The sequence below is a fragment of the Neolamprologus brichardi genome, chromosome 3 (assembly GCF_056152115.1).
Source record: "Neolamprologus brichardi isolate AB-2024 chromosome 3, ASM5615211v1, whole genome shotgun sequence".
Taxonomy (NCBI): domain Eukaryota; kingdom Metazoa; phylum Chordata; class Actinopteri; order Cichliformes; family Cichlidae; genus Neolamprologus; species Neolamprologus brichardi.
The window spans coordinates 43,387,337-43,414,471 of NC_142106.1; the positions used below are offsets into that span (position 1 = coordinate 43,387,337).

Sequence of the window (27,135 nt, forward strand, 5' to 3'; positions counted from 1 at the left end):
AGCATGCGCAATGCTTTTCTGGCGGTAGTTGTGGGAGTTAGTCGTTAGAGGGTGCTGTTGAATGCACAGCAGCACAAGTGTGCACACAACCGGATGGTTTAATTGGGGATTAATGAAGATGAAAGTAGCAGTCCTGCCCTCTTCAGTTGCTGGTAAAGTAAATTTCAGAAATGTAGTTTATTAAAAGCTAAAAACGAATAATAGGTACAACAGTATGTATGATAATTTTGCACAAAAAAATCGTACAACTTCTAATTGTTGTATGACAGCGGAAAGAGAAGAGGTTGAAGATGACTAATTTCATTACATTAAATATTTTCCATACAGTGTCATCAAAACACTTAGTTGCAAATTTCAATATGGAATGTGGATTACCTTCAGTTTGTTTAAAGAACAAACTGAAACAATATCAGCTTTTCTTGAGGTGGATTCTCTCTAATATTTTATTCCAATATGCCATATATTGCAAAGTAAATAGTTTTCAACTCAATGTTAATCAAATGAAGCACATATTGGACAATGCTCAGATGGTTAATAACACCATCAGTTTGGGAAAACATGTTGCCCCCTTGACAGAGACAGTGGACCCTCTACCAGTCAGCTGGTAGGGGATGTTGCAGCTGTAGATGGTGGTATATTGTTTGCCTCTCAACCTTTTCTTAAAGTTTCTGAAGGCTTTGATTAAGCAGAGGAATTTAGTTATACTACCACCACATTATTGAACCTCTGCTCAAACTGTGTGCAGAAACCTAATTGTTTTTTGAAGTGCCCAACCTTTTATTTCACCAGTCTTGATAGAGTTAATTCTTAAAGTCTTTCTGGTCTTCAGGTCATGTCCCAGTTTGTCATGGTTTTACATCGTCCTATGAATTCCACACTGGATTCATGCAGAATGATAGCTCATGTCTGGGTTCAGGCGTACCCAGTTCTCTGCAACCGCACTAACACCTCTGGAGTTTCCCCCTATGGAGGATTTTGTGAAGGCTGCCAGATGTTCATGTCAGTTACATGGGCTCACTTATGCTTCACAGCGATCACATCAAAGCCATGTCCAGCTAGCCTGGTCCCAGGTGCTGTTCTTGCAGCGTTCAGCTTGGCTAGTGAAGCAGGAAAGTGGGGCGCGTGGCACACAGCCAGCAGCACTGTTTGAGATGCTGTGAATGAAAGGTGCAGGAAGAAGCCGGCTGAGTTTATTATTCTCAGTTGGACCATTTCAGCATTTCTGGAAAGGTTATTGTTACATTAGCTGGAAGTAAGAGTGGTACAATGTAAAGTGATATTTTTACTAACCAAACATTACATTATTTCATTCTTCGGATTTTTTTTACAGACAGGAAGTGATTCAATTGTTATTTAGATATTTTGTTGTCTTATTTACACTTTTACATCACCTCACATGCTGCATATGTATATTTAATGTAGACATACTGTTTAATCTCAGAAGACAGAACACTGTAAAATATAATCCGTTGTCTTTAACAGTCCAGGAATTAATTTTTACTTCAAAACATTAAATTGAGTTTTTATGTTTGTTGGCTACTGAGATTTTTGTCAAGGCTTTTAAAGCCATTACCAACAGACTCTGAAGCAAGACCCAAAAGTGAGTATTTGACTGTTAAGTGGCTTTAATGTTGTAGAGCATTGATCAAAAACAGAGGAACTGAGGATCCACGGGAATGGAGCCGGCTACTTGGTAGAATTACCCTAGGACAGAGGAAAAGAAAGTCAGTCCAGACAGAATCTGATGCTGAGCTGTTTATGAAAGGTGTCAGAAGGTGGTGAAGATGCTTACCATGGGTAGGGCCACTGATCCGATCTCTGCAGGCTTTCCTAACTGTTGGAGGATGGGCAGGAGAGTGAGCTGCTGAGGTGAGTGTTTAAGCAAGGATTTCCTGAAAGCATGGACCAGCTTGACGGTGACATGTGATTGCATCTTGCAGATGGTTTGTTCTTCCGCCACATGAGAGTCACAGTTTGAGAAAAAGAGGACATCAGTGCCTGGAGAATGCAGGCACAAAAGTCATCAAGGAGATGGATCACCACTCTAGTGAAAACGACAATCTGGTGCTGGAGCTGGTCCTTAAATACTGACAGAAGAACTTGACTTCAGGAGCTCAAATGAATCCAGCCCATCCTTGATTCAGAGAAGTGTTAGGGCACAGGAGACGACCAGTGCAGGAGCATTATAATGGAAATTTCTAATATTAAGGAATCCTAATTTAGAAACTAACTGCAATAACACAAATTATAAAATAAAGTCAGAGAAGTCACATATACGTCCATTACTATGACTAGTTGCAAACTCAAGAGGAAGTAACTTGTAAATCATTGTGTCCTACTTTGAGTTACATGTACAACACCCCAACGTTTTATATTGTACAACATCCATATCATCCATCCAAGGTGTCCAGTATCTTTGGAGTTTACATTTTTGCATAGTGCATACTGATAAGACCATGTGCTGCATGAAATATAGAAAATATAAAGTTACAACAACCCACGGGTGTAGGAAGCCTAGCCTATAGAGTGAACACGGTGATGTAATTTTTAGAAAAGTAGAAAACGAATGCAGTCTGACAAATGGCTGTGCAGACTTGCATGACTAAACCAGATAAGTGAGGTATCCAGCCAACCAGGCCAACCTGAGCCACTGCTGCTTTGCATAGAACGTCTCTGTCCAGCTGTCATTGTACTAGCCTGCTGAAGGAAATGCTGATACAGGATGACACGTTAAGCCGAACCGGAGTATGGAGTCTGAGTCTCTCGGTCTTTTATTGGTGCGCAACAGCCATAGCAAACATGTCAGACCCGATAAAGAAATAACCCAGTTATATTTTCTTCAGGCAACTCCAGCTGTGTGAGGATGCATCTGTTTTTCACGTCTTTATTCCCCATCACCCTGCTGATGGCGTCCCACCTGGTGAGCGCCACCGTGTCCAAGAGCTTCAAAGAGTGCAGCCAATTCTTCTACATGCAGACCCCGCCTGCAGGGATCAGAGGAACAAGCCTCAAGTGGATCTGCCAGAAATATGCAGACAAACTTCGCTACGCCACACTGTATGACAGCAGTCGCCATCTCCCCCTCTACTCAGCCTACGTCTTTAAGAAGTCTGACGGGAAGAGGAGGATGGACACCCCCTGGATGTATGAGCCTCAGGTAGAGCCTCAGAGCAGCACAGTAGCTATAACTTACAACTTTTTGAAGAGATGTTACATGTTTTGGGGCATGATAACACTTTGTTTAAAAAATATAATTTATACAAGAACAGTGCATATACCAGGTACTAGAATTTTTATATTTTTTTTCCCAGACAGTTACTTTAGTTTACATGAGTTAATTTTACTTCAAATCAGTCTGGTGCTTGTTACCAAAGACCCGACAGGACAGTATAAGCTGTTAATCACCCAGACATGCCCCCAAACACACTTCTATTTTAAAGACACAGTTTGGCAGTTTGAAAGATGAAGTTAAAGTTGAAGCTTGTTTGTGTTGCTAAATATGTATTCTAAGAAAGCTGATTAACGGAGCCTCTTAAGTTACCAAAGTAGGTTTGGTTTATAATGACTCATATCAAATGGGCCAGAAGAAATAAATTGCCTCAAGTGCTACAGCTGGGCGTATTCTGGCTCTGGTTCAGCCTTGGACTCAAGGCTAAAAGAAATACCTTCTGGAGCTGAATTTGACTAATTGTTGCTCCTTGCTACATATTGATTTCACATAAATCACCGTATTTCATCTGTTTTCACTAAGTCTGAATAAGCACATATCTCAATATTCTGAGTGTTTTAAGCTTTGACAGCATTGTACTGTTGAAATAATCGCTCGATCATGATGATTTAATAAGCTAGCTTAAAAGACTAGCTTGGAATGTTGATACATATGCTTATTCATCACTTTAGTGAAAGAAAACATTGATATTAATGTTATAACATCTTTAAAATCAATGTCTAGCTTCAGACAAAAAGACAATAATTAATCAACATTTCTTCTGTAGCACATTCACTGTATTCATCCATAGCACACTTAAGGCAAGTTATTTTTTCTAGCTCATTTGATGTGAGTCATTATAAACCATAATTACTTTGGTATCCCTGCCAACCTGCTTTCCAATTATATTTTAGTGTGAGAGGTGTGTGTGTGTTCAGTTTCAGCATCCAGAGTAGGGTTGGTTGGGTTATGGTAAGGTACATCTGACCTCCTGGATCTGGCTCTTTTTTTTAAGCTGACCTGAATCTGGCAACACAGGATTAAGAATCTGACACCTATATTTTTTAACTGTCATGTGAACAAACAATCAGGCTGTGAAATATGATGTGTAATACCTGCCTTAGATTAAGATGCTTCCAGGCTTTACTGCTCTTATTTAAGTGTCTTGGCCTGTGGATTGAGGACTTTAGAATTGCTAAATGTCATGTTTCTTTTACTTCCTCTTCTTACAGCTGCTTTCAAATGATGAGAGTAGTAACATGAAGGCACTTCCCCTGAGTGAAAAGACTCCCCCTCTGATCGAGGACAGCCAGCTTGTTTTAGAGGACTACACAGATGCCATAGGATATCGACGTGGCCCACTAAACCCTGACCTGCACCAAGCAGAACCAGATGACAAATCCTCCACTTACACCCTGACCAACGTAGTTCCACTGATCACAGATTTCCTGGAAACCTCTTGGAACCCGTACTTAGACATCGTTCGCCGACGACTCAACAATTTCTGCCACGGCAAATCTTTTGTGGTGACAGGGGTGACTGTTTCAGGGGCTGCCATTCAGCGTAATAACAGGGACCGCCTCATCATTCCAAAACACTTATGGCTGGCATACTGCTGTCCACAGTTTGATCATAACTCACCATATGAAGTGAGGTTTATGTTCCCTAGCTACGGGGGCTATGCACTGAATGAACAGGCTGGATTTAGTGTAGTCGAGGTACCTCTAAAGACTCTGGAGACATTCTTAAGGAGCCAGACTGACATAGACAGTGACATGGCCATATTCTACAAGGGATGTGTGGCAGAAAATCCCTTAAAGAAGAGGAGAGACCTTACCAATGTTTTAGTATGATGGAATTTTCATAGTTGATCTTCTATGAAAAACAGTATTTTGTCAAAAGCTAGCTTGCAGTTAGTAGCCAAGCTAGTGTTAGCTAACATGAGCCAGCTCAGAGAAAACCTGAATAAAAGGAAAACATGTTTTCTAAAAAATATTATGCAGCACTTTTAACCGCTTAAAAAAATCTGACAATTATTTTGTTAAAGTTAATGTTTAGCGATTAATGAATCAAATTAAAAGCCCAAACAACTACCCAGAGGTGTTTTAAGAAAGATGATTTGGTTTTAGAAAAACTTTATAATTGACTTGAAGTCTGTCCTGATTGCTCTGCTGTTTTTGTCTACAGATAGACAGGCTTTATTAGATAAAACTAGCCATTAGCTAACACTAGCCAGAAGGTCTTCTGGCTAGTGTTAGCTTACCCTACTTTTATGGAGAAACTGGCAGCTCGCTGGCTAATGCTAATTTGCTTGCTTGCTAAGGTCACTTGCAAATCCCTGTCTGAAGCCATGTTTTCTATTTTGAGTCCATTTGTATGCTATACTTAGCTAAAGCTGGTCAGTGCTATCTTTGGGAGCTGAGGAGAGGCATTGTGACCATAATGGTCATGTCCTTGTGTCACTCATAGGCTCTTAGAGGCAACACAGAAATTAACAAACAGTATAATTTTAAAGTCACATTGCAGTCTGTTTCACACACTGGCAATAAAAAAAGGGTTTCACACATGAAAAAAAGTGACGTGCTTGACGTGCAGGTGAGGCATGAAGGGAAATGTGGGGTGTGATAGACTTTTTAACAGGATGCAGAGTAATGCAGGAATGTTGAAATGCATCTATTGCAAAAACAGGACTAAGCCAACTTTACAGTGTTGAGCAATCCTGCTTCACATGTTATTGAATAAATTAAAGTATAATTCAGTTAGGAAGGAATAGAGCCATTGAACTGTTACAATTTATTAATCTTGCCTTTATGGAAAAAAAATTATGAACCCAATAGCATCTTTATTAAATCCTTCCTGGGGTAATCGCCATAGCTGTTAAAATTTCCTGCACTTAAACTGAATACATTCAAGCCAAAATGACCTGACTTGTAATTTGTCCACATCTTTGTCTTTATCCCACCTATTGTTCTCCTCGACTCTATTTGTATTATGAACTCTAAAGTGCTCAATTTCAGAGTCCAGATGTTCAAACCAAATGTAAAACATTGTGCTTAAATATTCTACCTCATTTTTGATCTAGGTGACGGAGAAGAATTTGCCTGTTACTGACCTGTGCTGTATATGGTAATGCTGAACAAATAAAGCTCAAATGTGCACTTATTTATATAGTAAAATACAATTTTCAGAAATTTCTCCATGGAAAGAAAATGATAGCCATATATAAGAACTGAGCAACCACGAGTATCTTTAACTTATATTCTGTCTTTATCCAAAAATGTTTCATTATTTTGCATTTCACAGGATGACCAGTAGATAGAAAACAGCATGTCACATATTGCTGCTGGAAAAAATGAGTGCTTCTATGTCTGGAAAGTGTTGAAAATATGCATTTGGTCACAATCACGTATTTGATTTTGTTATATCTTCCTGAGAACTGAGGCATTGAACCTTTTTGTAATTTCCTTCCTCTTTGGAGCTAAAAGGGGCCGCCCAAACACATGAGATATCAATGGAAAGCCCAGGATTTCCTCTATTTAGTACATCATCAAATGAGTCAAAAGATATAGACCAAAAACAAATGTCCATTACAGAGGACACAAATAAGCTGGTTTTAATGATATCTCAGGATATGCCTCTTTTGTGGCACAATCATTCTGTATTTTATTTATAATGTATTTTATTCTGTATTTTATTTTAGTAATCTCTTAATTTTGCAAATAAAAGTTCTTTCATGTTACTACCCTGTTGTTGTGCTGCAAGTTATTATTTTTGAGGCAACTGTGGGGCTGAGATAGCTGTTAGCAAGTTTATGCAGCTCTGTGGGAATTCTACAGCTACCAACAGTCACAACAGTCTTGATAACATAGAATGCAGCCATGATCATGTCATAGCAATTGTAGCCATTTTAGTAGTCTGCATTCTGTACTTGCAGCATTTACATCCTTAGGCGAGAGTGTAACTCATGTTTCTGTAAAAAGAAAAAAAACCCAAACCTTACACCTTAAAGGCATCACATGCAGCGATTAATAGTTACTACTTTGAAAAAAAGGATGGCTGTAAGGATACACTCACTGTATACACGGGACTGTGCCTGTTAAAAATGAGGCTGTGCAGAACAGGCAGATGGTGAGTTTTTAACAACATGAGTGTACACACACAAAAATGTATGTTAATGTAACCCTAATATACTTAACTTGTATTTTTTCTGCATTTGTCAGTGATATCAGTAGTAGTAGAGTTGAGTATACACTTCATTGGTAGCAAATGTAAAGTTCATAATGACGCACAACGATCTTTAAAAACCCAAGGCACTTTAAAATTGCAAGTATAGCTTTGTGTTTTTGATAAATGCTTGACCATCTGGGAGGATGTGTTCAAAGAAATAACATTACACTAACCAGTGTGAGGCACCATTGGCCATAGTCCCTGTTTCGCCAGCTGTGGGTGGATATGATAAGGTATAAAGATGGCATTACTTTGCATACTGAGGCCAGATTACAGAGAGCAGAGTGGGAAATGTGTGTGAGCTGTTTTACTGAGCATAAAGACGCACGCAGTCATTTGTAGCAGAGCTGAAAAATATACCTAACATACTATTTAACAGCTTTAACTTGTTACCAGAGTGGCTTTAGGATCCCTTCTAGCTATGGCAGCTTGGGCACAGACAGCTTTTCTACTTTTCAGCATAATGTTAGCAGTAATAGGCAAAGTGGAAAAAGAGCTTTCTCCAGAGTGCAAAGAATTCCTCTACATGGGAACGCCACCGAGAGGACTGGAACACCACTCCGTCCAGTTCATTTGTCAGTACTACAACAAAAAGCCACGCTACGTGACTCTGTACAACACTGTGGACCATATACCGATCTACTCTGCCTACATATTTAAACGCTCAGAAGGGGAGAAATGTATGGATGTCCCTTGGATGTACGAACCTCAGGTAAAGAAAACTAGAAAGTTCACTGCTTTGAAATGTGCGTAAGAATTTGTTGCGTAGTCGTGTAATCACATTCAGTCATGCTCATGCTCTCATTTGCTGTGGGTCTGTCTCTCTGCACAGCTGTCCACGTCCTCTGAAACAGACGAGATGCAGCCCTTTCCACGGAGTTACGTGCACATGAACTTTGAAGATGCCCAAGCTGTTCTTGACGATTACACAAATGCCATCCTTTACGAGCGCGGCACGCTCAACCCGGACGAGCATCAGAATGAGCCTGACGACAAAGCAGCTACCTACACCCTCACCAATGTGGTACCCGTGGTGCCTGAAGTCAACAACCTAATCTGGGACAAACAGGAACACATGATCCGCAAAAGGCTTAACAACTACTGTCGTGGAACGGCTCACATTGTCACCGGGGTCACCACCTCTGGCAAGATGATCCGCCGGGAAAACATGAACCGCATTGCAGTCCCCACCTACCTGTGGTCAGCATATTGCTGTGTTGACTATGACCACAACACACCTTTTATGAACCGTTTTAAATTCCCATCTTTTGCTTACTATGGCCTCAACGAGGATGAGAACAATGACATGGTGGAAGTCTCCGTCCAGAAGCTGGAGGAGTTTCTCAAGAAGACAGAATTTGTAAGCCAGAACTTTCAGATCTTTGTGGGCGACTGTTCCATACAAGCACCTGAGAAAACTGCATAGGGAAAATATTTAGAGATATTTTAACATTTGACAAATTAAAGAAAGACAAAAAAAAGTAGTCCTACCAGAAGAGTGCCAGTGTACCTTCTCATTGATCTCTGGAACATCAATCTCTCAACAGACGTTCCTGTATCTTTTTTATTCCCTTTATTATTTGGTGTTTTTATAATTTATCTCCTGTGATTATTCAATTGGGTTTTAATCCTGTTGTTACAGAGGCCATAATCTATGAACTGCTTTAAATTCATACCCATCAAACCATTCAGTAATCCTCATGCCCTCTGGATTGGGGCACTGCCATCATAGAGGAGACCACACCCATCAGAATAAAATGTTGTAATCATAGAACAAAGGCTATGAAAAGTTTCTTTTAACTTGCAGTGCCCCTTCAAAGAGGACAGATGAATCCAAACCATAAACGAGATATACAGGTTACTAATTTGTCCTTTAATTTGTCACTGATCTTTGTGGTGTTTGTAAGTAAAAAGAGGTGCCATCATGTGCCAACAAAACATCCAGGTAAATTATAACAGTGTGACAGTGAGCTATCACTAACAGTATCCATGAAATTTGCAACCATAATTTCTTTTGTTATCTACACCTGTGCTTTTTCTACTGTGCATGGTAATTTATATGACACGTTACATCAGGTAAAACAAAAGCTTCCAAGCGGGTCATAAAATCTGCCGACACTGGATATCACGTGTATTTTTTGTTGTTCTGCATAGCCTTTACTTTGAAGGCAGAGGCATAGCCAGCTATCAAGGAGGGGGGAGGGGGGGATTTACATTAGTAGGTTGTTCACGTGTTGGAAAGGTGTGGGGGAGGGGCCATACTGTACTTTAAACACTCTTGCAATGTAACAAAATGTAACTTTCTCATATATTTCACAGGAATAAACCACTGAATGAAACTGTCTCTGAAGTTTTGTTTTTGACATATTGTGGGCAATTTGAAACCTGTCATCAGACGTCATATGCATATTAAGTTACAGCACCAGCTCATGATGGGATAGAGCTTTTTAATTTGCTGCTGAAATGAAAAATCTAAATGCAAGTCTCCTTCTACACTTTAAAACAAAAACTGGCTTTAAAACATGAGTTTCCCATTTCTACTCTTTCATTAAACTTCAGCTTCATGTCATTCACTGCAACAAGGCCGACGATGGAAGAAAGGCTATTTTTGAATTGAAGGTCTCAAGTGAGTGGCGTTTGTTCTCTGCACTTTACAGTAATAAAATGCTGTCAGTGACTGATAACTACTGCTACGACACTCGTGGGAATTTGAATATATGGAAAAGCCTTTACAATGAGAGAATTGCTCGCTTGACGTGCAGGTGAGGCATGAAGGGAAATGTGGGGTGTGATAGAGCTGGGACAGAGGCTGTACTTGTTAGGCAGTAGTAGATTGCAGTGGTGTGTCACAGGTGAATTAGAGACATATTAGCAGGAGAAGACACATCTACAAAGACACAAAAGAGAGCTGCTGAGAAAAAAAAAGCTGCAGTGATGATACCTACATTTACAAATTGTGCCTTAGCAACGGCAGCTGCCATGATCTTCCTAATGTGTGGATTGCTTGAAGTGTCCCAGGCAGGAGTGGTAGGAGACTTCAACCATGCGGAGCGCTGCAAGGACTCTCTCTTTATGGGAACGCCACCACGAGGATACCTCAGCAACTCCTTTAAGAAGATCTGCCAGCAGTATGAGGACAAACCCCGCTATGTCACCCTGTACGACTCACACAAACACGTCCCCATCTACTCAGCCTATACATTCAAGAAGTCAGACGGGGAGAAGAAGGTGGATTTCCCTTGGATGTTCGAGCCTCAGGTGAGAGCGCTTGCGAGCTCAGTCAAGGATGAAACAAATAAAACAGAAGCCTGATTTCATTCTCAATTTTGCATGTTTGCCCATACAGTGTGCTATATATCTGACATAATACTATTCACACTATTTACACCATATATTCACAGTACTCTGTATCTATTCACATGCATTCAATGGAGATTTTCATGACATTTTTGTAAAGGCAATATCACCTGATGTTTCTTAACAAGCAGCTAAAGAACTGCAGCAACTATGCTACTGTAATAGAAACAATGTAAAGCTGAGATAAGCTGCTTTATTAGCTCTGTGTGCTATTTCACTGAGATAGTGTTGCCATTACCATTTATGCAAATTTGGCATTTTTCTTTAAAAATGACAAAAGTTCGTTTCTTTTCTGTAAGAAGTGGCTGTTTAATTGCAGAAAAGCACTGGCAGCTAGATTTGTCAACTTTTAACGGTGCTTTGTGTAAACTACAACAGAGTTTACAGTTCATGGCTGTGCTTATTGTAAGCTTTAGTAGCTGACTCTCAACCCTTTGGATGCTGTTATACTGTTTTTGTCTTCCTATTTTAATTCAGTTTTATTTATATAGAGCCAAATCAAAATAACAGTTGCCTTAAGCTGCTTTATACTGTAAGGTAAAGACCAACAATCAGACGAAGAGCAAGCACTTGGAGCCAGTGGGAAGAAAAAAAACTCCCTTTTAGCAGGAAGAAACCTCCGACAGAAACAGGCTAAGGGAGAGGCAGCCATCTGGTGTGTCAGGTTGGGGTTAATCTTCATAAACAGATTATCTTTTTAAAAGTATAACTTCAACTCTTTGCCCACATACCACATACATGAATTTTGTCTCCTATATTTGTATAAGTGTGACAAGATATGAGCTTATTCACATTTCCACTGAGTTACTGGACAACTACTGGTCTATTTAAACAGTCGCACAAGCAAACAATACCATCATATCATCTCTATTCCCATGAGTCTTTGCACCATTCCCAGAAAAAAAAATATTGTGCAAACTGTGAGTAAAACTACTTTGCTTTTTCTTTTCTCTCTCTCTCTCTCCATAGTTGGCCTCAGACAAGAGCAGCAGTAACATGGAGCCCTTCCCCCAGTCTGCAAACATGCACATGAACTTTGAGGACTCCCAGGCAGTCCTGGAGGACTACGCCGATGTGGTTCAGTATGAACGCGGCCAACTAAATCCCGATGAGCATCAGGCTGACCCTCTAGACAAAGCGTCCACCTACACCTTGACGAACGTGGTGCCTCAAATCAGGGAGTTCAACATGGGTCCTTGGGCGGAACACCGAGACATCGTCCGAAAGCGCCTCAACAACTACTGCCGCGGCAAAGCCTTTGTGATCACCGGGGTCACCACTTCTGGACACACGATCCGTCGCAACAACCAGGAACGGGTAGCTGTGCCCGAGTACATGTGGTCGGCCTACTGCTGCACCGAGTTCGACCAAAATGCGCCGTACTTTGTGCGCTATAAGTTCCCTGTCTTTGGTGCATACGGGCTAAATGATCGTGTCAACAACCAAATGGTGGAGGTTCCTCTCAAAAACCTAGAGAAATTCCTCAAGGGGAGGATGGATGTGGACAAGAACTTCCAGATTTTCTATAAAGATTGTGTATCAGATAAATGATATAAAAGGTGATCTTTTGATCTCTTGGCAGAAATGTAGCTCAAGAAATAAATGGAACCCAGATGTCATGTCAAATAAATTATATGATGCAAGGAATAAAACTGAGAATTGAGTGAGCCTAAATGAAGCTTGTCTCATTTAATATGTTTACATGCGTACAGATCTCTCTCTCTCAGTGCATATTGAAGCATTGTCCAGCACATATCATGTGTAGGTGATCACAAGATTTTCCTCAGTTTATGATGGTGTTGTGTATCCAGCATGATCAGGAGACACGTGCATTTTTAGTAAATGATCTTGTGCACAAAATGTGAAATAAAAATGAGCAGCTGTCAAGGGTCTATGTAGGCCTGCAGAATATTGAAAAATATTTTTCACAAAAACACAAAATGAAGACATTTGAGAAGCCAAACACACTGTTTTGACCAAGAAATTAACTGATCCTCAAATTTATAATAAAAAAAGAAAACAAAAACCAACATATTCGATTGTTACTGCTGCTCTTCAAGAGCTTTAATGAGTTTAACCACAGGATGGCACTGCAGCTCATTTTGAAACAACCATACTGAATGTCTAAAACACATTTAGCAGTCTTGCAGTCTGTGGCAGACACAGATTATAAAATGAAGATTGATCCAGAGATGATACTCTTTTCCATGCCACCCACCCTCTCCTCTGCAGCTCTGTCCTGTCCAGCTCACATCCATAGTAATGCGGGTCGAGAACCAGCAAATAGCTCCCCTTATCCCCGGTCCACACCCCCAATACCCCCTTTGAGGAGTTGTCTCTGTCTCCTCCCATCATCACTGGAGAGTTATGCTTCTCAAAGTGCTGATGGAGCTCAGCCACTGCGACATGCTCCAGCTCGGCCCCTCCGCCTCTGACATGCACCACTTTGCAAGGAACATCGTAGAAATGGTCGAGGACTAGAGAGCATTCAAATGTTCCTATCCACTCCCTGGAGCCTGAAAATGAGTCGCTTTTGTCCCCCATTGTTACCAACGCTTGCTGGATTTCGGAGAGGCTTGGTACCGGCCTGCAGTGGTTCTTAGGCGGAGAGCAGTTATGACAAATCCACGAAGACAGCGTTTGAACGGTCCTGTAGCCACATCCCCAGCCTCTGTCATCCTGTCCGTCGCATCCATAGTGGAAGTAGAGATAGTCTCCTTTTATTAGAGAACATTTTATAGCACCCGAAGGTGGATTAGGAAGACCAGTGTGCACATTCTTCAATAAAGTTTTGTCCTTTTGTAAATTTTTGCTCCCTCCTGCTCCACTTCCTCCCCAGTCAATCTCCTCCTCTGACGGCGCTGGTACGGACTTTTTATCCATGTTTTTCTCTTTTCTTTCCTTTTTTATTTTTTACAAACACATAATATAACATTCAAACACTCGTCAGCAGTTTCAAAACATCCGACGCTTACTAAGTACAGCTACAATAACTATCCCTACGGAACACTAAGAGGAGTAACTGAGTTCCGTCTTGACATTGGTTCCACTCACAGTTATGCCCTCAAGAGCCTTTCGGTCTTTTCGTTTCATTTTGTTTCTAAACACAAAAAGTCACCGGTTTCAGTCGTTTGAAAGTGAAATTACTGTACGACTACTACTACTACTACTACTAAACAAACAAATATTCGAGTGTGCGAAAATATTGTTATCTTGAAATGAATATTTCCACATAGATATGTGTGCTGATAAAATAGAATTAGGATGCAGTGTGTTGACAAGGGAAAAAAAGGTCACCAAAACAAAATTGCTTAATGTGGCAACTGTTTTTTGTTAAGTATAGCGTGAATAAAAATGTTTCTGAACAAACAGAATTAATAACAGGGAGTGTGTTTCCCCCCACAGTCTTTGAAAGTAGAATCCACGGTCCAGCGCGCGAGAGCACGGCGCAGTACACCTGTGTACAACCACGTTAATTACTCAGGCCTTGGGTTTTCTCTTTGGCAATGGCTACCCAGGGAAAATACACCGGTGTCGCCTACATTTTCGCAGTTTTGGTATATCTGTGTTTTGCCCCGCCCCCCCCCAAAAAATGTAGAAACTCTTTAAAGCACTTCAAATGCAAAACAAAGTGAGAATAGCCGAGAAGCATCAGTTTTCCCAGGACAGACGTATCCCGTTCAGTTCCCAGTGTTTTCAACTTGGAGAAAACTTGTCCCAGGAAACCTCCTGCAGACCAAAGGAAGCGGTGTCTGAAGCTGAAATGGTTATCTCTGCAGGGCCACGAGAATGTGGGACTGAGTCCAGTGTAAGAAAATAAGCTCAGCTGGTACACTTAAAGGATTAAAAGAGCAAGTTTGAATTCAACGTAACCGATAAAAGGTAGAAAATGGCATCTAAAAGGAAGATAAATTACTATAATTGATAAATAAACGGGGGAAAGGGGGCAAATCATACGGCTCGCTAAAAGTATGAATAATGTAATGTGTTATTGTATAGTGTTAAATGTGTTTTTTTAGGAGTATTCACATAATTGATGAATTATGTTACTACAGCTAGTAGTTAAATTGTAAACAGTTTAAATGGCAGAATATATATATTATATATTTGATTGTTGGCTAACGGTACAAATTGTATCACTGGCAAAATAGGCGAAGCTGGTCACTTTAGTGGAGTAAAAGTAAAAGCTGAATGATTAGAATAGAAAACCAACAGTGCAGGGTTCAAGCGGTTAACAGTAACAAGAAACTTGTCCAGATTAAACTGAGTTTAACACCTGTGTGTTTATATGATGACAAACACTGGCATAACCTGTGTGTAATTTTTGTGTGAATACAAAAAGCAAAAAGTAAGTCGAGAACCACTAAGCCTAACCTGGGTACCAATGACATCCACGGTCAGTGTCTTTGGACTGCAGCACTTCTCCCTTCATATCTTGGCAGGTTAAACTGAAGTCTTATTCATTCTCTAGTTTGGAGATATTGTTTGTATGTGGAGTCTAAATGAAGTAGGCACTGGAAAGAAAACATCTGTTGTTCCACAGATGTGTGCACCACTCAGTGTAGTTCCACAGTGTATCAGCAGGGGGAAGCGGTGCTTTTAGAAGCCAGTAGAGGCCCTGATGCACCCTCCTGTCACTGTATATGTCGACTCTTGCGTAGCTACACTGAAGCCTGACCCTCTCTCCTTGCAAGGCTACAAGTTTATCACAAATCAGGGGTGAGTATTTTCTTTTGACTATAAGAAAAAAGTCAATACAGTTGTAGTCATTTGTGAATAGAACACGAAACACAAGTTTGATACAGTCCTCCTGCATTACACATGTCTTATGGACAGTTTACTGCCAGACTCTCCATCTACATCCTACCATAGTAGTATCCAAGTATCCAAGCTTACCATTTGGCAAGTCTGAGGAGCAGGTAACAATATCTAATTGAACAGAACCTAATGTGTAATCTGTTGTTTGTCAAGCATTTCACATAAATGACTTTAACTCATCTCGTTCTATAATTTGTTGGACAATTGGCAGTTTTTGTATTTTTTTGTGTCTGTACAACACCATGGTGGATTTAGTCAGTCAATATTTGACTGAAGTGCAGACTTTCTGCACTTCAAAGAGTTTTATAAAGATGTATATTTCCAGCGATTTTTATACACAAGCCCGCATCAGAGGCTGAACATTAACAGTACAAACTAACATAGATTTAAATATAAGGTTTATATTTAATATGTGAATAAAAATCCCAAAGTATAGAACCCATCATCAGTGGTCTTGAAACTGTCGGTCAGTTTCCAATTATTTTTGAGCCTCTGAAAATAGAGGACTGTGTATTAAAATTGTTATTTCTAAATGGGTAATGTGATGTTTTTGTTAAACCCAGTAAAATTGAAAGTCTGCACTTCAGTCACATCTTTAGTGTTTGATTCAAAATCCACTGAGGTGGTGTACAGAGGTTAAATTACAAAAAAGGTTAAATTACTGTCTGTGTAGAAAACGTTAGGGAAGAACTGTAATATTGTTGAATTAAATATTGGACTAGTGTGCTTAATTAATGTTTCTGTTTAAAGATGTTCATCAGCTGCCATCTTATGGCCACTTTGAAACGAAGCTTACATAGCAAGCTTGAAAAAACCTGCTTCTTTCACAGGCCCACCTTCAGTTTAGGCTTCTAAAATTTTAAACATTTCTGTTTCATATCTTCATACTTGTCAGTTTCAGTTTCATCTCAGGTCACATCCACTGATGAGAGATGTACTTTTAAAGGTGTAGTTTCACATCTAAAGGTCAGCATGTGTCTTTTGTTCAGCCAGCATACGACAGAGGGAGACAGTGAGCTGTGTGAATGCTGCTCTAACCTGTCTGCTGGTGACACACGACTCAGCTGGAGACAGGTTGGACATCCCTTTACAAACACAATCTACACAATTGTTGAGGTTATTTTTACCAGTTGTTCTAAATGTAATATAGTATCTGTACTATTGGTGTGTTCAGGAATTTGTTAAAGTGACAGCATTTAGACAGGTCCCTTTACCTTAATTTCTTTCACAGCTTCATTCAGACAACAGTGATGGAGAAAGATGTGGTGAGTATGACTTTAGACTGTACATCAGGTGATGTAACGTATGAGGCCGGTTTGCTTTCTGAAACATTCAGTTTGTGTAATTGCTTTAAAGGCAGTCACAAGAAATATCCAAACATTCATTAGTGTGATTCCATTTCAGACTGTATGGAAAGTGATGCATGTTTCTCACTAGAGCCAATCTATTAGGATTGCTTACAATATTTGCCATTGTGCCTATTTAGACATTAAGCTGACATTTTTAACCTTCAGATTAATGTAAATAAGTTCATGTCTCCAAGAACTGTACATGTTTTTGACAGAAACGAAGGACAAAGCTGACAAGACAGTTGGCCCTGTTCACGTCTCTGTCAGTCACTGAAAACCCCTTTTTTTAGCTGCACAATTAGGTAGGTACAGGGATTCTTGAGACAAACTTGAGGAGCTGAACAATGAATAACACTGATAATAAAGTGGTTTTCCTATGACTTAATTCATTTAATTGTAAATTGTATACCTAGAGCAGTCTTTTTGGAGCTGTGTTTTCTATAACCATCAATAATCTATTTTTTTCCCCTGAAAATAGACAAATTAACAAATCTTATCTATGTGAGGAGCAGAGGCAAGCACTTCTTGCTTCTTCTCTCACAAAATACCGTAATACAGGGGTGTCCAACTCCAGGCCTCGAGGGGCAGTGTCCTGCAGGTTTTAGATATCACCCTGGGTCAACATACCTGAATCAAATGATTAGTTCATTACCAGGCCTCTGGAGAACTTCATGACATGTTGAGGAGGTAATTTAGCCACTTAAATCCGCTGTGATGGATCAAGGACACATCTAAAACCTGCAGGACACCAGCCCTCGAGTCCTGGAGTTGGACAACCCTGCCATAATGGTATTCACAATGTCAGTTGGCATGTTCAGTGCCCTGCTGAGATGAGCTGGAGACACTGATTGCAACAGCTCTACACTGAGCTATTTAATAAAGCACAATACAAGTACAGCATGTGGGGGTGGGATGGGAACAATTAAATCCATATTTTGGGGCAAAATCAACAAACTTTTAAAGGCGTGATTAGTGATTCATTACATGCCATATGCAGTGGAAACACTAATCTAGTCCTGTAAAAAGAAACATTAAGGACCAAATGGGAAACCACAGTGCGCTGTGTGATCTTATCACTGCAACACTACACCTGGTTCTATCCCTGAATATAATCTATTATATTAATGTAATAAAATTGACAAAGGGAGGTTGTGGACCAGGGATGTTTTCTCCTTTCTCTCATGCAGAATAACTTAACTTGTGTCACAGATCTCAGAGCAATGTTATTATTTTGTAAAGGAATAATTTTGTGAATGCAATACTTGAAATGAGGCTCTTTAGGGCAGTATTGTAGATTTTTTTTATGTTTGTAACTGTTAATAGTTGATTTTCAAAGTTAACTTTAACTTCCTCAAATTAAGTCCACTAAATCTCCAGATGGTCTACAACACAGGTGTCAAACTCCAGGCCTCACGGGCTGGTGTCCTGCAGGTTTTAGATGTATCCTTGATCCAGCACAGCTTATCTAAATGGCTAAATTACCTCCTCAACATGTCTTGAAGTTCTCCAGAGGCCTGGCAATGAACTGATCATTTGATTCAGGTGTGTTGACCCAGGGTGATATCTAAAACCTGCAGGACACCAGCCCTCGAGGCCTGGAGTTGGACACACCTGGTCTACAGCACTGTGCAAAAGTGTTGAGCAACCCCTCTTTTTATGTTTAGCTAGGAAAATGGGAAATAGGTGCAGCGATTTATTAAAACTTTGGCAAACACGTGTAAACACCATATAAAACAGAGACCATTCTAACGAGCTTGAAAGTCAATAACTGGCATGACTATTTTCATCATCACAGTCTGAACTCTCTCTGGCATCTTTCTTATTATTTCTCTAACTAGTCTCTCATTTGTTCTTTGATGTCATCTTACTATACGCTGTCTCGTTGAAAGACACGTTGTCACTGGTCAACTTCAGAAGCTGTACAGAGTCATGTATGGGGTAAAAATACTGTAAAGAGGAAGCAGATGTGGAGGGCAGCTGTGCTAATTGAGTCTGTTAGAGACTCCAGATGTTTGAAAGTGTGTTACAGCTTAATGTTTGCTGCATCTTCATCTTTGAATGGACATATCAAACCTGTCGTAAAACACTCTGAGGTCAGTGACTAATTTAAATGTTAGAAAAGGACAGTTTTGACCAGTTGTCAAAAATGCTTCAGTCTAGCTGTTTTCCAGTTTTATGGCTCGGCACAGGAGCTTTGCGTAGCTGCTCAGATTGCATTGTCTTCTGTGGGCCTCTTCCTTGACCTCATGGATGACCTTCAGCTCAGGAGACCATAGCTTGTCACTGTGGTAGACACGTCTCATTGTAGTGAGAATGCACACGTCCTCACGAAAGCTGATATGTAAGGTCACAGTGTCAGTCACCTCATAGGGGTCAGTGGCTGCAGGATCAAAGATGACCTAGTCTGTGTAGTCAAAGCAAACTTGAAGTTCCTTCTTTGCCTTGTTGGTCCATCTTATCAGTGTTTTATACACAGGTTAAGCAGATTTCAGTCTTTGTTTGTATGATGAGAAGACATGAACCAGACAGTGACCTGAATGTCCAAAAGCAGCGTGATGTCCAGAATGATAGGCATCTTTTTGTGTGGAGGGAAGCGATTCCCAACCAGGCACAGAAGTACACTAGTACTGAGAGGCAGACTTTAAAATGGCTCAAATGAATTCATAATAGGTAGGAAAAAAAGCTGAAAGTAACAGATAGCAGTAAATCTATAGATTAAACCAATGAATGGCTAAGATCATGTTTAAAATTGAGTTTTAAAATGCATTTTAAATTAGATCAAATAATATTTTTTAAGGATAAAAGGCCACTCAAGTCCATCTGTGAGGGAACTTGGATGACAAAGGTTAGAAACCTCTGCTGTAGGTTACTGGATTTAAATTAATGTAGTAAATAAGTTAGTTAGCAAATGCATGTATATTCTAAAACTCCCCTCACTTATGCCAAAGATGCGCTTTCTGATTGTTCCGTACTGGCTGTTATCCTTTCTTTAGATGGACAGCTTCTAGACTGTCTGCTTGTTATTGTATTGTATACATTGCCTGATGATCATGAGATTTGCACATATCCAGTGGATGGTCCTGTGTAGAACGAGAAGAGTTTCCTGTGTTTATTTTGAGCTCAGATGACATTATGCTATCTGATATCACAAAATCTGGGCTATAGTTTAATATACACTCAGATATTTTATGAGCTGTATTGACCGAATCTGTTCGAAGACCTAATAAGAAATGAGGGCTACAGCGTTGTTCACTGGCCTGGATAGGTGGTAAGCAAAATTAAGGGAGTGCTTTGTTTTGGAAAATGTTGGCGTCTTTAAACTATTGTATCCGAGAGCCATGAGGTTATCAATTAAAGTTGGATGGTTTTAGGCTTATGGTGTTGTAAGTCAAAATGTGTGGTCTAACCCAGTGGTCCCCAACCCCCGGGCCATGGACCGGTACCAGGTCTGTGAGTCGTTTGGTACTGGACCGCAAGGGTTGAGGTTCGGGTGTGAAAATTAGGGTTTTTAGGGGGTTTTTTTTTCAGGGTTTTTATCGTTAACTCAGTTTCCCTGGGTCTTTTCCCGTGTTGTAGTCGTGTGTCTTATTTTGAAAGAAATATTTTCGTGTTGCCATAGCGACCAGAAAGCATTAAGGGGCAGACAGGAGGATGTTACTCTCAATATTGTTGGCATATTTCAGGAGGACGCTGCTAATAAAGTTACACAATTACACAGTGAATTTACGTTTATGACTATATTTACAAAATACCACAGTTTCTGTCTCGGTCGTATCATTTTATTTTGTTGTATTTATCCGCGACACCTTAAAGGCCGGTCCGTGAAAATATTGTCTGACATTAAATCGGTCTGTGGCGCAAAAAAGGTTGGGGACTGCTGGCTTTACCAGAAAAACTAAGAGTCAAAGTTAAACGTGTGCTCATTGAACAGCAGCACAGTGAAGAATGTAAATGAAAGAGAGAGGCTGAGGTGGAATGTTAAACCTAAATCTCAGGCCATAGAGGGCCAGCGAGTCAGTGAAATGGCAGGGAGGAGGGAAAAGGGCATTAAGTGGAAATGACAAGTGATGAGTGGCCAATAGATAAGAGGGAGTGTGACTAGGGGCAGTTAGGTCAGAAGAAATACCAAAGAGGGCAGATGGGCAACAGGAAGAGGACTAAATGTAAGGAAAATAATTGGTTATGCTTTCAAAGAATTATACAAAAGATAATAGGGAAAATCTGAGGAGCTAAAACACAGAGTTAGTTACAGAGTAAGGAATGCAGTTTAGGTCACTCGTGATGTTGCATCACATCTGAAATGATAGTTGCCAATCTCTTCCTCAGATTAAGGATTGCAGCTTTCTTGATACTGGATTGTATGCATTCAGCATAAGAGCTTTTAATTAGCTTTTTAAAAAGTGTGTCTGCATTCATGAGCAGCCTTCTGGACTGGATACCTTGAAGTATATATTAATTGTCCACTCTGGCTATACTGGAACAATAAAACTGGTCTTTGCATCTAGAGGAGGCTCAGTAGATTAGCTGATGGTTTCTAGATTGCTAGAAGCACAGGTGTTCACACAAGCTTATCCTGATAGCCCAATTCTAGCTAGTAGGTCAAATGCTCCCTTTACAGGTATCCCCCTTTATTTGCAGGAGGAGCATTCAGTACAAATGAATATCTGTAAGTGATCACAGTGTTGCTTGTTTACTAGCATGGAGTTCCACTGGAGGTTAAATGACAGCATTAGGTCAAGGCATCGGTTTCACTGATGAAATCCCTGTCCCGGGACTCTTTCCAAGCTTGTGGCCATTACAATGGAATCACAGTAACTTTAATAACATACAGTTCTTGTCACAGTATATGCCTGTAACCTGAAACAATAACTTCTGACTTTGTCAGTGACCACTGTCTTGGCTCCTGTCTCGGCTCCTGTGTCGCTGAGTTTCCCCGTTCTTTTATGTCAGTTTCCTGTCTTGTGGCGCGCCAGAGGAGTAGACCTAGCTGGCTCCAAGCCAAAAACCTAGATAGAAAGTGAAACACACAAACACACACACACACAGACACACACAAGCTAACAGCTGTGCTCTTTGGCTGTCTCCTATAAAGTACGGTGCAGCTTCTCCAGCATGTTGGCCTCACCCCTCGTCATGGCACAAGGAATGTGCAATTGGGTTCATCCCAACTTTACATCTCCCCTCCTCCAAGTCATCCTAAATTCAATAACTGTGTCCCATTCCAAACCAGGAGTCACTGAGACTGGACACCCCTGCCCCCGCACTCCCCACACATCCCTCACCTCCCACCCCAATCCTCTGCTCTGATCATGAAGCATGGCTCGCAGCACGTACCTTGTCTCCCTCTCCTCTCTCTCTCTCATGTTGGCCCAGACATAAGCAAACAGCCCTTTGAGCAAACAGTGCAGCACAGTTGTCAGCACTGGCTTCAGTTTAGCACCGCATTGACATGTACAATTAAAGCTGCCTCAGAATCTGGGTCTAGAGTTATATCTATGAACTTGCAAAAATACCTGAAATACATTGAATCAAGTTGTTTTAAGTTCATACTTGTCCTCCAGCTGGTGTTTTAGATGTTGCATGTTTAGGAAAGGAACAAATGCAGAAATGTTCCAGTTGTTTTTCTTGTCTTTTGATTAAAAGTGAATTGAGTAACTTTTTTTAATATTCTTTTTTTTATTTACTGACATCAGGACAATCATGACTGTTGTAGTGAATCTCTGGTCATAGTTAATATCTGGTTATTAACTTCTCTGTGTGTCGGTGTGTGTGTGTCTGTGTTATACGTGCAACTTACATAGGATTTTGAAACGGTAAGCGTGGGGGTATGTAAACTTGGTGACTTATCAGGGTTTCCAAGTATTTGTGAGTAAAGCTGTATGTGTCACTTTACATTGCATTGTTAGCTTACGATAATACATATGCAAACATACCTTTACTTCCTGTCTGATGGAGCTTTTTCATGTGGCCCCTGAAGGACACCCTTTACCTTTATGACACACAGAAGGGACTTCCAGGAAATTTCAATATATTTCCTATACTCTGGCTCCAAAGGGACTGTCAGCACGAGGGCACTGGACATAAATACCCCTGACTGAAGTGCAGAGAATGAGTGCTGCATAACATTTTTAACAGACCTGCATTGAGCTTTTACATGACATAATATCAATTTGATCTTATTTAGTAAATAAAACTGATTAAATTCATTATTGTGCACAGAATTAGTAACGCCATTCTGGTTCCTAATGTTTGTCCTACTTGTGATTGTTTCGTTGTCTCATGAGGAAGTCATATTGAATGAAAACTATTCTAAGAATATCGTGAATGAACTCCAACACTCACACTTTCCTTTAAATAGCCTTCATCTTCCTGTAGCAGATGCTTTATTTAGATGATGGATGAGATTGCTCTTCCATGTGCCTGGGTCAGTTTTGATTTATGTTTTTGTATGTAGTTCAGTGAAACTGTAAATAGGTTGTGGTCATGGTGGGGTTAGAACTTAATTAATTTGAATGTGTTGTGATTTTTAAATGGTATTCCTGCAGCAGCATAATAGTATCTTAAGTAAAATTTGTTGTGAATGGTGCAGTCGAGTAATTTCTGAGTGGCTCGACTGCACCATTCAGAACTAATTTTACTTACCTTCCACAGATTAAGTAATGTTCAAGATTAACACTGTTCATAGGGATTTTATTTTCCAATTTTTAGAGGTTTGTGATGGTTGGTACAGTTGACTATTTTTTATCTAGTCTCTGAACTCTACTGGAGGGAGAAATGCACCAAATCTTTGTAAATTCTTTGCATATTTAATGTAAGTTCAGGTTAACACATGCTAACAGACTTTGTAAAGCAATAAGTAGCTTAAATCACAAAATAACACTAAGCTCATTGTGCACTTGATTAAACAGAACTAGTTTTAAACATAGTAAAAAAATTAAGCTGTCTCAAAAACCAAGAAAATTGAGAATTTTATTATACCAAAAGGGAAATCATTTATAAAGTTCCAAAGCATTTCTAGTTCCACGAGACGAGGCGAGGCTTCTTGGGTGGAAAGAGCAAAAGTTCTCCATTGAGAATCATCAAGTTGAAAATGGCAGCTAAGAGTCTCCCACTCATCACAGTAAGGACAACCTGCTGAATGTAAAGCTAGAACTTGTACAAAGAACTATACGAAGACACCAAAACCACTTAAATGCCATTTCAGCATTTAAGTCTGTTCTTTATTTTTCTATGTGTGTTTATTTGTTTTTACAGTGACGTGAAGGACATTCAGAATTTCCTCCTGAATGAGTGCAAGTTGTAACATTTGAAGATGCATGTCACTGGTTGTGGGAAGTTGGGGGTGTTGAAAGTTATACTTTCCTGTGAGCTATGTACTACATTGTCTACCAATTTGGAGGTTACAAGATGTGCACAGTGAGACCATGCCTTCCTAAAGAGCTGCCTTGATTCTGTAAACAAAGTATAACAAGTGCTTGACCTAATGAATCTCGTAGTAATAGAACCAGTAATGAGTTGCCAAACACAGTGGAGGGAAGATCCATTCAATAAGTTTTATCTGTGTCAAACTGTTTCGATGTAAAATTTGTTCTGATGTTGGCAGGTGATCGTTTAAATATCATACACGAGAAGAAATTATCTAAAAGCTTGCACAACAGGCTTCTGTGCTATTCTTTCATGCGTGCATGCTTACTCCCGTCATACTCTCACATTGATAGAAAACCTTCCAGTTTTCTAGATGCTATTGGATAATGAAACTGACAGAAGAATGTGCCTAATGTTGCAGATGTTAACTGTGAGAGATCCTCATCTTATAAGAATGAGAGCATTAGTGTTGTCCCTCCTGTCACTCAACTCGTAGCAGCTACATTACCTTCAAAAATTGCAAAAAAAATATTTCACTCTCAGCATATGTCTGTGAAGGTTCTCAGTCATCCAGGTCATCGAAGTCAAAGGAGCTTTCAAAGAAAAGCGTCTGGACTTCTTTAAGTTGCTTGAAGACGTTTCACCTCTCATCCGAGAAGCTTCTTCAGTTCTAAGGTCAAATGTGAGTGGGCGTTAAGGCGTCTGGGGATGCCTACTCACATCCTGGGCCATCTGACCTCAGGAAATCGCATGATAAGGTGGGGTAAGGTTTCACAATGAGCTCACCTGAAACTCTGGCTGATTGTGACCCACACCCGTTTTCACACCTTGGCTCATGTGATTAGAGGATCATCAGGGGGTCCATTTGTCCCTCTTTGGGGGGAAACTCCCACTGGGTTTAAATCTGGGACTCCCCACCATTTGACCTTAGAACTGAAGAAGCTTCTCGGATGAGAGGTGAAACGTCTTCAAGCAACTTAAAGAAGTCCAGACGCTTTTCTTTGAAAGCTCCTTTGACCACTCTCAGCATAGCTATCAACCATCTCCGAGATACAAGATAAATAGCAGCATCATGAAAAGTAGAGATAACAAGGCTGAAATAGGCACATTTATGGAAACAGTAGGAAAGACTTGGTTGTGCCCCACTTGAAAGTTTCAGTGGTTTCCTCATTTGGACAGGAGGGTACATGTCAGAAGGTGAAAGCTGTGGAATGCTGACAGGGGAAGGTCAGTCTTTCCACTCACCATGTCTCTGCAGGCTTCCATGTGCTCTCCCAAGCCATATGCTTTGATTACAGGCAGAGCCAGAGAGAGTGACAAAGTGACTGCAATGTGTGACGTATTAGACACATGCTATAGGAGGAGCTGTTGAATACGAAGAATTACCATGTTGAGGAGAGTGAAAACTGCCTGATGAAGTCACTCTTATCTTTTGCATCAAGGAAAAGAAAAATGTCCTCCCACTGAGCCATGGTGCTTCCAGTTTTCCTATACAGCAAGCACCAGAACTGTGAAAATCTAAATGAAAGGAGTATTCTTCAGAAGCATTCACTTTACGTGAATGAAATTCATAGTGAGAGATGAGGGACACCTAGACCACATCTGGAAAACTATTATAAAGTTCATTTGGTGATGGCTGTCTTAAAGATCTACATTCATATCCACAGAACACTACTATTAAACAGTCTGACACAATGCCAAAACTGACTTTCTATATGGTTTTTTTGCTTATTTTTTATCTTTATAATGAGTAAAATCCTTCTAAATGTGTTTTGTTTCATGCTTCTTCATGCTATGGTAACTTCTTGGATAAATAATGCATAATATTTGAGTCAAACTGACCCCCAAATATAAAAGATGGCAACAGAATTGTAGATAACAGGGAATCTCCCTGTTGTCAAATGTAAACAAATGTAACAAAAAATGTAACATTTTTAAACCAACTGACCATGAGTGAAAAAAGTGATTGTCCCCCTTGATTAACCATTAATTAACAGTACTCCAGAAAACCAAAATGAGAGCCATCATCCACAAAAGGCTAAAACACAGAACAGCGGTGAAACTTCCCAGCGTACCAAAAATACTTCAAGAGTGCATCGATGACACATCCCGGACATCACAAAAGAACCCAGACCAACGTCTAAAGAACTACAGGCCTCACTTGCCTCAGTTAAGTTCAGTATTGATGATTCAACAACAAGAACGCGACTGGGCAAAAATGTCATCCATCTGAGAGTTTCAAGGAAAAATCCCTGCTAACCAAAAAGAACACAAACTTGATTCATTTCCCCTCCTCACTTAGATATGTTTAAAGTGTTGCAAAAATGTATTTGATGTGTTCTGGTTTTATTGGTCTAAGGTTGCTAAGGAAGGTACGGTAGCTCAGAGATGGGGCGATAAAATGGGTAGTGCAATGATATTTGAAATGCTACATATTTTCTGTAATAACTTATGAAACAGCAATTACCTATCCAGGTTGCACCTTGCTTCTCAGTTTGGATAGGCTAGAGGATAAGGTAGATGGAATTTTAAAATAAAAAAAAGAAGAAGAAAAAAGCCTATCACTTTTTCTTCCGGAGGGAAGAAATGTTAAAAAAAGGGGGAAAGGCACAAAACAGAGACAGGATGTCACTTCAGACAGGAAATACAATCAGTGGCTAGAAGATGGGATGAGAAGAGCAGAGGAATATCAAGAAACGGGAAAGTGAAACCAAATATCCTTTATTACAGAGCAATGGAAACTAACAAAGCCACAAAATAGATTAATAATATATTTCTACATAAAATATAAACACAAACACTATTCTCTTG

General features: G+C 40.0%; 4 protein-coding genes and 1 pseudogene across 4 annotated transcripts; 4 read left to right on the forward strand and 1 right to left on the reverse strand.

The window, feature by feature from the left end:
* The first annotated feature begins 61 nt into the window (after nucleotides 1-61).
* On the forward strand, nucleotides 62-5,061 carry si:dkey-85k7.11 (endonuclease domain-containing 1 protein). The gene is made up of 3 exons (XM_006807351.2): nucleotides 62-152; nucleotides 2,844-3,157; nucleotides 4,441-5,061. The coding sequence occupies exons 1-3, from the start codon at nucleotides 62-64 to the stop codon at nucleotides 5,059-5,061; spliced, it is 1,026 nt and encodes a 341-aa protein (XP_006807414.2).
* Nucleotides 5,062-7,856: 2,795 nt separating this feature from the next.
* On the forward strand, nucleotides 7,857-8,861 carry LOC102796326 (endonuclease domain-containing 1 protein). The gene is made up of 2 exons (XM_006807352.3): nucleotides 7,857-8,147; nucleotides 8,268-8,861. The coding sequence occupies exons 1-2, from the start codon at nucleotides 7,857-7,859 to the stop codon at nucleotides 8,859-8,861; spliced, it is 885 nt and encodes a 294-aa protein (XP_006807415.3).
* Nucleotides 8,862-10,369: 1,508 nt separating this feature from the next.
* LOC102796626 (endonuclease domain-containing 1 protein-like) lies at nucleotides 10,370-12,343 on the forward strand. Its single transcript, XM_006807353.2, has 2 exons — nucleotides 10,370-10,693; nucleotides 11,762-12,343. The coding sequence occupies exons 1-2, from the start codon at nucleotides 10,370-10,372 to the stop codon at nucleotides 12,341-12,343; spliced, it is 906 nt and encodes a 301-aa protein (XP_006807416.2).
* Nucleotides 12,344-12,541: 198 nt separating this feature from the next.
* Nucleotides 12,542-13,763, reverse strand: ufsp1 (UFM1-specific peptidase 1). The gene has a single exon (XM_006807343.3). The coding sequence runs from the start codon at nucleotides 13,673-13,675 to the stop codon at nucleotides 12,917-12,919; it is 759 nt and encodes a 252-aa protein (XP_006807406.2). The 5' UTR covers nucleotides 13,676-13,763; the 3' UTR covers nucleotides 12,542-12,916.
* Nucleotides 13,764-14,411: 648 nt separating this feature from the next.
* LOC118455609 (zona pellucida sperm-binding protein 3-like) lies at nucleotides 14,412-16,465 on the forward strand (annotated as a pseudogene).
* Nucleotides 16,466-27,135: the final 10,670 nt, after the last annotated feature.